We start from the raw sequence: 14441 nt of genomic DNA on the forward strand, positions 1-14441 counted from the left end.
GTTGCAAAGCTGGAAGGCTGCCTGGATGGTATGTTGCACTTGTACAGAATCATGTTCCATGGGGGCACAATATCATTCATCACATCTTGTCAGTACAAGATGCCTCAGCAAATATATGGTCTACATCTTCAGTGAAACCTACCCCACACAAATATTGAAGCCTCTTGCATCTGTGGGCTGTAGCCCACAGTATCAGAGCTGACAAAGCCAATTAAGTAACTGGTGGAACAGGACATCCAGAATCCAGAATGGATTCTAGCATGAGCGGCAGAACTTCAGAAGACTTCCAGATAGAAAAGTTGTGTTTGGCAAATCTTTTTCAAGCAGCACCAGGTGGGCCCTCCCTTCTGCAGCGGCGTTGCCAGGGAAAAGTGCCATTTGACTGGGGGGAAATGAAATCCATTTGTAGAACCACCGAGAACACATTGCCATTTTGGGAACCAAATCTTTAAATATTTGTAACAATGCTTTTGGAAAGGCTCAAGCTGTATACAGTGAATAACCTTGACAAATGTCAACATAGTATGATCAGTTCTCCAGCTTAAAAAATAAATAAATACAGAGACAGCCTCAGACATACAGATGGATGATATTATCTAAAATGTATTGAACTTTAAAAGGGTGGTAAATGAGCAAACATTACTCTATGCTACCTCTCAATTATTTGAAATAAATAGGTTGCTACAACCAATAATTCATTGTATCATTCCTGTTTAACATTGCACTAGAGCATTTTAAATGTGGCATTAAAGTGAAAGGTAAAGACAAGTACAGTGGTACCTCGAGTTACAAACGCCTCAGGTTACAAACGCTTCAGGTTACAAACTCTGCCAACCTGGAAGAGTTACCTCGAGTTGAGAACTTTGCCCCAGGATGAGAACAGAAATCGTGTGCCGGCGGCACAACAGCAGCAAGAGACCCCATTGGTGAAAGCACGCCTCTAGTTAAGAACAGACCTCCGGAACGAAATCAGTTTGTAACTAGAGGTACCACATATTAATAGGCTAAGAGACTGTGAGTTCCTCTATTTCTCAAATCCTGCAAGAGAGAGCTGAACACGTCGGTCACGCAGATGGTCAGTCCAGATGGAGATGTGAACTGCTTTCCATTGAGTCTAATGGATGCTTCTGATATGGAGGGATGCAAGCACACAGCCGGCCCATTAGTCACACAAAGCTTGACTATAGCTGGGTCTATGCCATAGCAGAGGCCTTCTGAAGTCAGTAGGTGCAGTGATCTGTACATGCTTCAACTGTGGGTTTTGCTCTTCTTTTTCTTAGCTCAGCATGGATAGTGGTCTGGTCTTCCTTAGTTTGATATTTTCTTTTTAGCTTCTTTTTTCTCTCAAAGGCACCTTTACCCTCCCTTGTTGATCTGTATTTCCTATTTTTCTTAAAAAGAATAAGCACATTTATTTAAATTGAGCCTGACACAATCTGGATTAATGTTGCATGGTTCCTTGCTTATACTTACAGTACTTGGGGAGGGAATACACACAATCCCTTTCCACAATATGAGGGGACATGAGAATTGCATTGTCCAGCCATGGCCCTTTGCATCGGCCAGATATACCCTCCCTGCAGTGCATGGTTGCAAGCTCAGCCTTAGTGGGCATTATAAACTCAACATTCCTCCACGGACTCCTGGAAGTCCCGGGCCAATCAAGACTTCCCATCATTTGGAGGAGCCATACGTCTGTACATTCTTACACATGCAGGGCCCATTACCACTGAGCCTGAACTTGCAACCATCAGAGAGGCATGGCCCAGCCAGCACAATCCCACTTTCTCCTCAACAGGCAAGGGGTGTTTTTATGAACACCCTGTTGCCAACCTGTAACTACCAACTGTTCTGTTGTGTAATGATAGTGAAACGGGATCTCTGTGTAGTTGTGCTTCTACAGCTTTGTACTTAAAAGTATGGTAAGATAGGAGCCAACTTCTAGGGGCCGAGGGGGTCTATGCCCCCTCAAATAAAATATTTGTGGGGGCCAGGGGCTCCCAAAGTTGATGGTGTGTGTGCACCATATCATGTGATTGCTTATGTGGGGTGAGGCTTACCTAGACACCTCAATATTTTATTCAAGTTGGCACACCTGTAAGACACTGAGCTTTGTGCATCTGTGAAGGGAAGCATTTTCCTGTGACCACAACTCTGACCATGTCAGCCTAGAATGACCACCCCTACTCCTCAGGTTTTTGTAAGACTCATATCTGTCATGAGTAATAAGAAAAAGCAATTTCTACATTTATTAAAAATCTCTTTATTTCTCATGATCTTATTACTAGGGCTGCCATTCAATAAAAATGTAGTTGATTAATCCTGTAAGATTTAGTCAATACTTTTGTGCATAAATTTGCATATGATAATACAATTGTGCTTGTAAAAGTCTTGCTTTTAGGCAGCAGCAAAAAAGTTGCTGCATGGTAGAAAAGGAGTGGCTTTCTAAACAGGCACACTGTAGTTTTTAAAGCTGTGTGCATTAAAAATACTTTTTTTATATAAACAACTTGTGGCCTGATTAATTAGAGGCACCTTTAGTCAAGCGAAATGTTCTAAATTGATTAATTTATTAGGCTAATTCAATGAATGTTGCAGCCTTTACATATCATACATTTAACACAAATAGATAACAAGGGAAGGAAGCAACAAAAAATAAGTAAACAAAATATACAAAGGTGAATGAAACAGAATTACATAGCATACAACTGAAAGCAATTCAAAATACAAATAAAAACTAAGAAAAATGATCAATGGAGGCCCTGCAAGGCTTCCCCTTAGTTGGAAATGGTGAATGGAGAGTCACCTCCTCCCAGACATTATGGAACATATAACTACAAAAGCTGCAAGCTCTACACAGGTGCTATTTCCCATTAAACAAGAGGCCTTGCAGCATCTCTCCAATCTGAAAGTGAGACCTCTCTGATTCCCATTACTCCACCCACCCTCACCATGCAAATGTTCAGGAATAATTGGATGGTGGTGGGCACAGGGTTCAAATCCCACCTCAGGGCCAGGTCAAAAGGAACTACACCTGATACAAATAAGGTCAGACTTTTCAAGCGTGTGTACATGCATGCCTGTCAAAGAGAATCACATTTTTAGTCCTTCTCTTCTCATTCAGAGTCTCACAGCATCATTACTCAATGTGCTTGAAGTTGAATTACAGAGTTGGAAGGGACCATGAGGATCATCTAGTCTAGAGTTGTCATATCTTGAAGAGCAAAAAAGAGCACAGCCTGAGCCACTGCCAGCCCAAGCCAGAGAAAGAGGCAGGTGGATGTGCGGGTGTGTGGGGCTGCCACACATTTCTCTCTCCAGCTTGGGCTGGCAGTGGCTGCAGTGTGCAGAGCACCCATGCCCATCTTTCCCTGGCTTGAGCTGGGAGCAACCACGGCATGCAAAGTGAGCCACCCACGCCTGAGCTGCCTGCACCCCCCCAAACTGAACCCCCTCAAACCCCAGACACTTGCTATAAATGTAAACATCCCCCCAGGTGGGTGTGTAAGCCCACCAAAAGAGGACATGTCTGGGATTTCCTGGACGTAAGGCAACCCTAATCTATTCCAACCCCTGCAGTACAGGACTCTTTCACCCAATGTGGGGCTTGAAGGCATGACCCTGAGATTAAGAGTCTCATGCTCTACTGACTGAGCTATCCCTATACAACCCTATACCTTGGTTGTCAAACTTTATCTGTTCTGGGAGTCCATTCGACTCCCGGAACCGTTGGAAAACCAAGGTGTGGCTTCCAATTGGCTGCAGGAGCTTCCTGCACTCAATTGGAAGCTGCAGAAGCCATGTTGGATGTTCAGCTTCCAAAAAACGTTTGCAAACCGGAACACTTACTTCCGGGATTGCGGCATTCAGGAACCGATTTGTTCAGGAGCCAAGCCGTTCAAGAACCAAGATACCACTGTAATGCTGCAGGAAGCAAGGGTTTCACAACACTCTTGCTACTGCTACTAGTTAATATTTATTAAGTACCAAGATTCCATAGTGTTGGTTCAGAATGCAAACGTGATGTCTTAGGAGGGGAGTGAGGGAGAAGTCATGTTAATCACCCCGACCTCCTTTGAAACACCACAAGCAAGTAAGCAATCAAAAGGAGAAAATGATAAGTACTATCATCAGTACAACTTGAGTAAAAAACAGGGGCTTGGTGTAGTTACAGGACTGCTTCACACAACTATCAAAGACCAGGAGAGTACTAGAATTCTCAATTCACAGGCAGCTGCTTAAAATCAGATTATCCATGCTGATAATGTTGTTGAACCTTAGAGCTGGCCCTTGGCCCTTAGGTTAAAACACAACAGTTTTTACTGCTGATTAGAGAAGAGAGATTACAGGCAAGCAATGCACCAGCCTCAATATTGTTGCCACATCTCTAAAGTCTTGAAAAAGATGCTTGACAAATATGCAGTGATTGTGCAAATGGTATTGCCATTGTGTGCATGGGGGAAGACTTCATTGGCTTTCGTATGCGGCCATTCACAGAGGACAGATGGAGAAAATAGGGATGGCAAATAAGGTACTAACTTTGAGTAATACACTGGTGACAGAGAGGATGTAGCAGAGGAGCTATAAGGTGAATTTCAGTAAAGACTTTTCAGGAAAGTGAGTGCTGAGTAGTGATGGGCGATTTCCCATCAGCCAACATCAGAATGATTTGGAAAATAAGTCAAACTACTTTACAAAATTGAAATACCTTAGCTTCTTTCCCGAGCCAACCCAATTTCAGAAGTTATTTACCATCCCAGCCTGCAAAACACTCACCACCTATGATTGCCAATCCCCCAGTATTTACTTCTAAGCAGCAAATTTTCTTACTTGGAGTAATAGAATGGAGTGTTTTCTGGGACAAAAAGTATTTTGTTGCTTCCTTTTCTTTCTATTCATCATCCAGCTAGGGTGCTTATGGGAGAAACATCTTCCAGCTGGACAAAACAAAGGCCAGTGCAGATGCAATGCCACAGAAGGAGATTAGTCAGCGCTCGCCCATGTGGGCTAGGACACACTGCCAATAAGCAATGCCTGGTAGTGTGAGAAAGGTTCTGGGATCTAATACCTGTGTCATTAAAGGAAATTGGATTCACAGATTAGTCTGCTGCATTTCTACCAAGCAAAATTATTTATCTTGCCATCCTTCTAATTTAAATGACAGGATTTTGCAGAGCATTTGTTCAAGCTAATCTCAGAACATACCATACTCCTTTAAAGTACTAACTGTTGCAAAGGAAAACAATACTCTCAGTTGGTAGAGAACTAAACAAGAATGAAAAAATGATAGGTTATGTATAGGATTTGGATGAAACTAGCTCCTTGAGAATTGAAAGTAAGCTGATAAAAATATATCATTGACCAATGTTCTGAGCATAATTTGTAAACATTCCTTTAGTTATCACACATGAGAACGAGGCATCCTTATCTTTTGTCATTTTTTTGTAACGCTAGGCATAACCTTTCACAAACTCTCTCTCTTCACTAGAAAAGGTGAAGAACAAAGACAGCCCAAAATACCAATACTGAGATTCCTAAGAATATTTTAGCGTTCCTCTGCTGTGTGATGTACTTTGTAGGCTGTGTGTCTAGATTCATATAGCCTTCCCCCCTCTCCCAATAGTTACTTCTACATCAAGGGGTTCTAGAGCTGTTATGGCACTTCATAAAATCCATAAATATATAGCAAAATGACAACCAGAAGCAGGCACGTGGTCAAGTTTTGCTCAGAATTTTCTTTTTCAGGATTTTTTTTTTACTTGTATCACCACCTCTTGGCCCAGCAGAAAGGTTGAGGGTGGTACCAAGGTAGCTCTCCTTTCCATTCCACTAGACTTCTTTGATTGAGATGTTCATTTATTCTAAAAACTGTCTGACAATACTGAAGGCATATTGCTAATTTTGTTGCAAACATTTATTGCAATTAAAGCATAAAAATATCATGCCAAAGTAATGGCATGCAATTACAATTTTAAAATCGATTTTAAAATCAACATCATTTAAAGATTATAAATGGATTTCAAAAATAACACTTGGAAAAAAAGACAGAATTGCATTCCAAAATACTGCAAAAACTGGTCTCTTTTCTGACCAGGAAGGAGGTTTACCCAGCTTCTATTTCAAGCAAATTTACTTTTTCTTCCCTCCTTTTCCTCCTTTTCCTCCTCCCTTTTTTTTCTTCTGCACATCTGGGGTTTTCTTTTCTTGCTCTGCTCGAAGAGCGGCTTCTTCAGCTGCTAGTGCTTCTAATCTTAAGCGCTCAGCTTCTAATAGCTTAGCTCTGTATGCTTCCCGGACGCTGAGCACCCTGCCTCGTGCTTCATCTAAGGATGCCTATCCAAAAACAAACACATCCACTCTATTCAAAATTGAACCTATAGGTATATAATAAATCTAGTGCCTTTCTAGTAATACTTTAAGTATTTCATTGAGTCCATAAATATGTGGGTCTTTCCTTTTCTCAATTACATGTCTTAATTGTCAGTTTTGTTTAATTATATCAAGTGGGAGAAGCTATCATTTACCGTACCTTTTCAAGTGCATACTTATATATCTTGGGTGTATACCTAAAACAACCACCAAATATTTTGAGCAGATTTCAGTGTTCTAAAACTCTAAATGCTTACTTCACAACCAAGAAAACTGCACAATGAATTCCTTACGTATTATCTAACACCAGGCCTTTTCTACCTATGGAAAAATTCTGCATCTTGATACAAGAATGTTAAAACGCAACAAATGTTCTAAAGTATAATACACATCAAATGTGTATGCAAATTATTACAAGATGTTATTTACCAGAAGTCTGTAGTAGCATAGAAGGTACTGTAATAAATAAGCCTAAGTATTATCTCTTCAATACTGTGGATTGCACAACTTTTATAAAAGCATGAATATTTTAGTTGCCTAGAGCTCATGTATATTTTCTCACAAAGTTTTTATTTTTCTAATGACCACACAGATGTATTATACTGAAGGTTTTTTAAAGATGTGTGTCTAGGGGCTGCTTGTCCATACATAACTCTAAGTAGCAATACTTAAAAAACTGCCTAGGGAGCAAGCCCCATTGAACCCAGCAGGACTTCTCTGAGTAAACAAGCAGAGGATCATGTTGTTGCTATTTATGATCACTATAACTGCATGTTGTACTTCCTCTCTGTCCTCAGCAAATTTGGATTGATGATAAAAAAAAGGAAGAAAAGGAAGTGAAAGGAAATCAGGAAAAATATGAACCAAGCAAAAACGTAACAGGTAAGCATAAATAAATAAATAAGACATTTATTCAAATGATTAGCAGAATTATGCATACTTACCTGAAGATTGTCATACATATCAAGTACATTTTGCTTCAACCGATTCCTAGTTGTGTGTTCTTGCCCTCTGTGTTCTCCAACCATCTCTCGAAATTGTCTAAAATGATTTATTTCTTCTGCCTTACGCATCTCTTGCTCTTGAATAATAGCTTCATTTTTCAAGACAGGTTCAGGTAGTGTTTTTCTGTGGGTAAAGCAGAGATTAAATAGTTCCCTTTGATGTGCTGATAAGTTAGAATTGATTTCAGAGCGCTCAGATCCAGATCCACTCCATCTCCATAGCTTTGGGAGCAGGACATGCTTAGAAAATGGGACTAGGCACAAATAAGACAACACGGTGTACTGCTAAATATAAAGGCATATAAAGGTCTGTATCCAAGGAAGCCATCCTTTTCACAAAAGGACTTTTGATTGAGTGGAATGAACTTCTCAAGTGCATGTTGTGTTCTCAACCCTCTAGAGGGGAAGTGCCGTCACACAAGTGGGAGTTCTTGTGCTCATGGGATAACTTCATGGGATACAACTAACCATAGGAGCTAGATGAGTACTTTAAAATATTTCTTAGGGTTGCCATATGTCTGGAATTTCCTGGCCATATAGGGAATACTGCATTTGGCAACAGTGTCCAGGTGGAAATCGGTAAAACCTTCAAGATGTAATGGCAACCCATGTTGGCGATGTCAATTTTGCCGAACTGCCATCAAAGTCATTTTTTTGCAAAACAAAACCAAAAAGCTCAACAACTTTTCCGTCCCCGTTTGACATATGGCAACCCTACATTTCTTAACTTTAGCACATTAAAAAATATATATGTTGTAACCAAACTTTAAACACTTGCTGCAATTTACCTAATATAGGGAGAGAGGTCTAAAGGTTCCTTCCGCTGCGTTTCAGCAACTACTCCAGCAGGGGACACCACTAGCTCAGAAACAGGAGAAGCAGTCCCTGGCCAGAAAAGAGAAACTGGTCAAAACTTTAGTACCAAATTATCCCAGACATGATAGTTATATATTGACCTGATCCAAAGATATAAATATACACCAGCATGTATATTTGCAAAGTGACATGATGATCAGATGGCCAGTGAAGTCACCTTTACCCAAACCGAACTGCTGCCTGGTAGAAGAGCTTGGGCTCTATCCCAGTCTATAGAAACATATTGTCAGTACTGTCAAAGCTAACAATTTTTTACCCATCTGAATGAAACTGCACCTCCAGACCATGTCTATCTATGTATGAGATCTCGGGTTGCACAGCAAGGTGTAAGCCTTTCTCCTTGTGCCATATTTCCTATATCCTTCCAATCACTAGGCTACAGACTTAATTAGCTGGCTTTCACTCCATTTCTGGGCATAGCTGTCAACTTATCCCTTATCCCTTTTCCTGCAAGGAATCCTATTCGGAATAAGGGAATTTCCCTTAAAAAAGGAAAACGTTGACAGCTATGTTTCTGGGACCAATACAAAGTGCTGGGTTTAACCTCTAAACCCCTAAAATGACTTAGGGCTGGGTTACCTGACAGTTCACCATCCCTCATAGCTATCGGTCTAGACCCTGCAACTTCCTTGGAAGCCCTCCTCCAGGTTTCCTACCTAATTAAGTGAGAAAAAACAGCTACAAGGGAAAGGTGGTGGTATCTCCCCATTTATGGAATGTCTCCCCCGCCCCCCAAAAGCTTGCCTGGCACTTCACTATGGTCTTTATGACACCAGAAGAAGACCTCCTTGTTTTTCCAGGCCTTTTATAATTACAACCCATTGAGTGCTTCAGCTTTTGTGCAAGGGATTTTAAGCTAGTGTTAACTATTTTAAATTCTAGGTTTCTGCTTGCTTTAGTTGCTTTTTTGCTCAGCTTTTTTTCTTAGCTTATCTTATTTCAGTGTAAGTGTTTCAACTGTGAATTATATTTTGTAATTTATGTAAACTGCGCAGAGAACTTAGTTGTATGAGTAATATACAAATGATACAAATGCAACTGACAGAAAGACAGATACCTTAAGTGCATGATGTGTGTATATACAAGAGCCATTAGGCCTTCTGACTGGGAGTCACACAGTAGATGTTAATCCTTCCTTCCATGCTGTTCTCCCAACAAAAATGGCCAGTGAAGCTCCCAGGGGGGGGGGGAGTTGACATGGACACAAAGAGCAGCCTCCCTCCTGGGCCAAATGTCAGACTGCCAGGAGGATTTTCACTAGGAAAACATAGCGAGGGAAACATCTTTCCTCCAAGCTGCTGCCCCTGACTTGAATCGGGAGCCTGTGCAGCAGGGTTGTTTATGTTGTGAACCACCCTGAGATCTACAGGTATAGGGAGGTATACAAATTTAATAAATAATAATAAAATAATAATACTTTGGACTGCAGTATTTTTGCTAAAATGCTTTCCAAAAGCAAGGTATATTCAGAAGTGATTTGACAAGCAGCATATGATAGAAGTAAAGAATATTTTGCCTATTACCAACACAGCCTGGTTGGTAATGACACACATTTTATTTCATTCCACAAATCCTACACCTGAAAACTTTCTTCAAGGTTTTCATAGGTAAGAAAGCTTGTATTATTTTAGGGTTGCCATGTGTCCTCTTTTTCCAGGACACCTTTCAGCGGTAAAATTTGAGATAAATGGCATTTATTTGCTTTGAGTGGCCGTTATAGCAGTCATAGCATCCTCTTTTTTGCTCTTCAAAATATGGCAACCTTATTTATGTAGGCATACACATACCTGTTTCTCCTGAACTCACTCTAGTGCTGACACTGTCAGCCTCAGATGCAACCAAACCTTTCCGCGCACATTTGTTAATAAACTGCATGCGCTCCTGAACAGCCTGCAAAGAGAGTTTTATTGCAAATATTTGAAGTACTGCATGATATATTAATTACCAAGCCATTTTTATATAGGGACATTTTTAGCACTGGCAAAAGATATATTCAATAATTCATGAATTTTATAGATGCAAAAGCCAGAATTTTAGGCTAAAAGCTTAATATGATCATAAAAATTCTATGCATCCATGCACTGGTAAGCACTGGCTATCAACATGGATTTAAAGCCTCTTGGTTTTATCAATACCAACATGTATCTAGCATGGATATCCAAAAGCAATTATAATAGTTTTCCCACCCTCAAGTCTGTTTAGAAGATGCTTCCAAAGCCAACATCTTGTTTATGATTCCCAGTTCACATGTAAACAAACAAGATTGGCTTGGCCTGTTGGTTGTTGGGTTGGCATTGCAAACAGACTTGGGACATCGGGAAATAGGGTTCTTCTATACAGCGACAACTGGTGAAGCAATTTTTAAACCCTCCCTTCCTTTCCCACATAATATTGATGTTTATTGCAATAATGTGAGTCCAAATTAACACACTGTAGCCTTGGAATGCCTCTTTGCTCCAAATCAAATCCTGCCAACAGGAGGTCCTTTCATGGCTTCAGGAAAAGGTTGCCAGGCAGGAATGCTCTCCTCTCCTATATTTTATAATTTTGAAATGACTGACAAAACAGTCCTTGAGGCAGATTTACAAAAAGCCAGGCAATACAAAGCAAGGTCTTCCACAACCTTGTTGTCTGTGATGGAGAATGAGTAGGTGGTCACTCCCTTTCTTCCACTCATGCCATTTTTCTTAAAGTAATCTGGAAAGCTATTATTCCCTTCCCCCTTCAAATAAGTTGAACTCGGGGAAAGGAGATTACCTTTTTCGGAGGCACAAATTTTCAACAACAAAGAATGTGTCACAATTAGGAAAATGATCTCAATGATTGTCATCCAGATGGGATGGGGGAGGATCCGGCTTCTCAGACAGGAGAGCAGTGGACCAGAATCCAAAACCAGAGGCAAGCTGGCGGTGAGTAGCTAAATACACAGTTCGAAATTAGGGGAGGCAGGTCCAATGAGTAGCCACCCAGAGTGGCTGGGGAAACCCAGCCAGATGGGCAGGGTAGAAATAAATTATTATTATTATTATTATTATTATTATTATTATTATTGGTGGGTGCTTGTCTTCTTTCAACTCCAAAAGGCAGCTATTGTGTCTGACTATGTATGGAGAAAGAAACTAAAAGGAATGCTACAGAAAGCCAGGATTTGACACTTCACTGGTTATGTTAGGAGACACATCTACTCAGGGCAGTCTTTAGCATATGCGCTACCCAGTGCCCCCAAAATTGGTTTAGCTGCCCCCAAATTAACTTTTATTGAGCTTTTTTTGGGAAGGGCAAACTCAAAGTTATTGAGCTTTTTTTGGTGGGGAAATCACTCACCTGTAACAACAACACAGTGGAAAAAGCTGCTTTTGTTTCCTAACTCATCAAGAATGTTTGACGCTACGGGGTAGCAGAGCAACAGAGGAGGGAGGCGGGGACTTTCACTCCATTGCTTTTCACTGCCACCAATCGAGAGGGACTAGTATACAGCAGTAGGTATACATTTGGCACCCCCCAGAATTCAGCGCCCGAGTGCACCACACCCTGAGTAATGACGGCCCTGCATCTACTACCACATCTACTTCATGTGAGGTACTCATATGAATACATTTCTAAGAAAGACAGGAAAGTCTAAATCATTGCATGTCTGCTACATGCCCACTTCTCCCCTGTCTGACCACTAGTTTGTGTTTGAGCTGAATACTATCTTAGAGAACAAAAACAAAGAAATAAGTTTGCATTTTCTCACCCAATCCTTTGCCCATTGCCCCATAATAGAGCCACTGCTGGTAAGATGGCCACAATATACCAGGCACAGTCAATGTTAGGGCAAGCAACAGATAGATAGTCAAAAAGCCTGACATGGCATAAGACAGCTTCTTGTATTGCCTATGATGTTACCATAGCAACATGGCACATGCATGTAATTGCAGTGGCATATGAAACAACAATCTCTTCAGATTTGGTCCGGCTGTACAACAGTAGCATGTTATCATTGCACACCAAGAGAACGTATCATTTAAATTTTGAGCCGAGCGGCTTAATTGTTTTAATAAGTGATGGAGGTCTGGCTGACAACTGAATGATGAGTCACTGAATTAAAGCACACACATGGGTAAATGACTCATGTCACAACATTCAGCTGCAGTGCTTGGAGTGACAGGAACAGAAACAAAAAATCAATATTTTCTCCTTAAATTATGCAATTTTAAGCTGTTTGACTACTAGCTGTTAAATAACAAAAACAACTGGGTACATGGAAAATGCACTGAATAAAGCACAATATTTTTAAAAGGGGAGATTATTAATGCTTATAAAAGAAAAACACCTTGTTTTGTTTTGGCAGTCATGGTGATGCTCAGTTATTTACATAAAATATGCCCTGCTGGAATGGATCAAAGGCCCAATCTAATCCAGCATTCTGAGTCCAGCAGTGACTGGTATTGTCTTTTAAACATATTAGGCTGGATTAAACTAAGTTGTTGTGCTAGCAGAATCCAGTGCAATGAGTAATGAGTCCCACTGTAGGTCTCCCTTGCTCCCCCTCTTCCCAAATCAGCTTGGGAGGAGCAGGAGAACCCCTAGAAAAGTCGGAGGGGTGGGAAATCAGCCTGTCTGGCAAGCACAGGGGTGCCATCTCCTAGGGGCTGAACACACCCCCAAGTCCAAATCACAGAGCCGGGCACAATGTGGCCTCAATAGCCATGGCTCCTTCTCCTCTTCCTCCTCCTGCTATGGAGGGAAAAGAGGCTGGAAGCAGCCCCAGGCCGGTGGTGGCGGCAGCTGCAGGAGAAGCCACAGCCATTGAAGCTGTGCTGCCACTGTGCTGAGCTCTGCCCCAGCTCCTCCAACATCCTGACATCACATGCACTGTGCATCCCCCCCCCCCCCAATCTTATTCAGAAGCTGGCATGTGCGGGCAAGCAGAAATGCTTCTGCTGAGAGGGCAATAGATTTGGCACAAAATTTAATTACACCCATTGTAAGCCACCTCATGTTGGCTACTGTGATGAAAACAGCAATGTTAAAAATTGCAGCCATAACCAAGTCAGAATGTTACCAGCCAGCACTGTAAAGCATAGATGAAAATTCAGGGCTTTCACTGCCTAGCTGCCTACCGTGATTTATTCAAATCAATCTCTCAGTTCAGCCTCAGCACTCACTCTTCAAACAGGAGTTTGATACTGAAAAATCTCTGCAGGGATTTGACTTTTTGGTTGGCATTTCCACACTACCCTGCTGAATCTCGGAACTCATTTTAAATGCATGTGTAAAACGATAAGCCCTGGTTACCTTAACAGCTCTCCCTGGCTCCGCAGCCTCCCATGCTTGCTTCATAGCTTTGATCTCATCTGCTCTCTCAGTGTCTTTCCTCAAATCCAGTGCTTCTATTTCATTTTGTTCAATGACTAGACGTAAGATCCAGGAGGGTTTGTTAGGATCAGATTGCTAGAAATGAAATGCACAAAGCAAAATCAGAAGAGCACATATTGCTTTGAAATTCTCAAATGAATGAAAGAGCCAATTCATTATCGAGAAGCACTGTCTGTGATAGACTGTTATTGTCAAAGAATGCCAAATGCCACCCTCTGGTTTCATTTGACATATGTGTGCTCAACTTTGCAAGGGAACCTGCAAGAGATACCATCCCCAGAACTAGTCTGTTTCCCCCATACATGCAGCAAAGGCTGCTTTCAGTCAATATCTTCTTTAGCAGAGCAGTAATGGGTCAATGGAGGGTTGGATTTGAAGTGAACCCCAATGTGAGTTGTTTTAAAACCTGGTTTCTAAACTGCGGTTCAGGAGTGCCCTTATTCATGGCTAGCACATGACTGCCAAGAGAAATTTGTAAAAATGGGGTAATTGCTGGGGAGGAAAGAGAGCATGTGATTCTGCTACCCAAACTATGAGTAGTCTTGGAGTAGCACTATGTTTATCATGGGTGCTAATCATTTGCAGCACATCAATGGCATGAAAGGAGGGAGAAAAAACTCTTTTTTCATTTACAGATGCTTGCTTCCGTGTCCAGTCACCTGAAGATGGTTGTTATTTGCCATAGCTAAGATACCAAGTTGCCTAGGGGGCTCTTGTGGATAATTAGTATTACTAGGCTTATCTAGGCCATCACCATGTAAAATGAAGAAATGTGGACAGAAACAAGTTAATGAAAATAAACAAGAGAGGCCACTTGAGTTGATCCAAGTA

The 14441-nt window shown here is 41.2% G+C and overlaps 1 protein-coding gene across 3 annotated transcripts in view; it reads right to left on the minus strand.

Annotated features, from left to right (window-relative positions):
• Nucleotides 1–1000: 1000 nt before the first annotated feature.
• ADGB (androglobin) overlaps nucleotides 1001–14441 on the minus strand; it is a 65726-nt gene continuing 52285 nt past the window's right edge. For 2 of the 3 annotated variants that reach the window (XM_081905125.1, XM_081905127.1), the window contains 5 exons: nucleotides 13530–13685; nucleotides 10037–10139; nucleotides 8162–8258; nucleotides 7314–7497; nucleotides 3099–6333 (listed from right to left, as the gene is read on the minus strand). In XM_081905125.1, the coding sequence (XP_081761251.1) occupies nucleotides 6130–6333; nucleotides 7314–7497; nucleotides 8162–8258; nucleotides 10037–10139; nucleotides 13530–13685 (744 nt within the window). In that variant the 3' untranslated portion in view covers nucleotides 3099–6129. Of the gene's footprint in view, nucleotides 1392–3098; nucleotides 6334–7313; nucleotides 7498–8161; nucleotides 8259–10036; nucleotides 10140–13529; nucleotides 13686–14441 lie in introns of those variants that run through there. The other variant, XM_081905126.1, reaches the window with a different exon arrangement.

The sequence above is a fragment of the Podarcis melisellensis genome, assembly GCF_964234715.1.
Source record: "Podarcis melisellensis genome assembly, chromosome: 3".
In the NCBI taxonomy this organism is placed as follows: Eukaryota; Metazoa; Chordata; class Lepidosauria; order Squamata; family Lacertidae; genus Podarcis; species Podarcis melisellensis.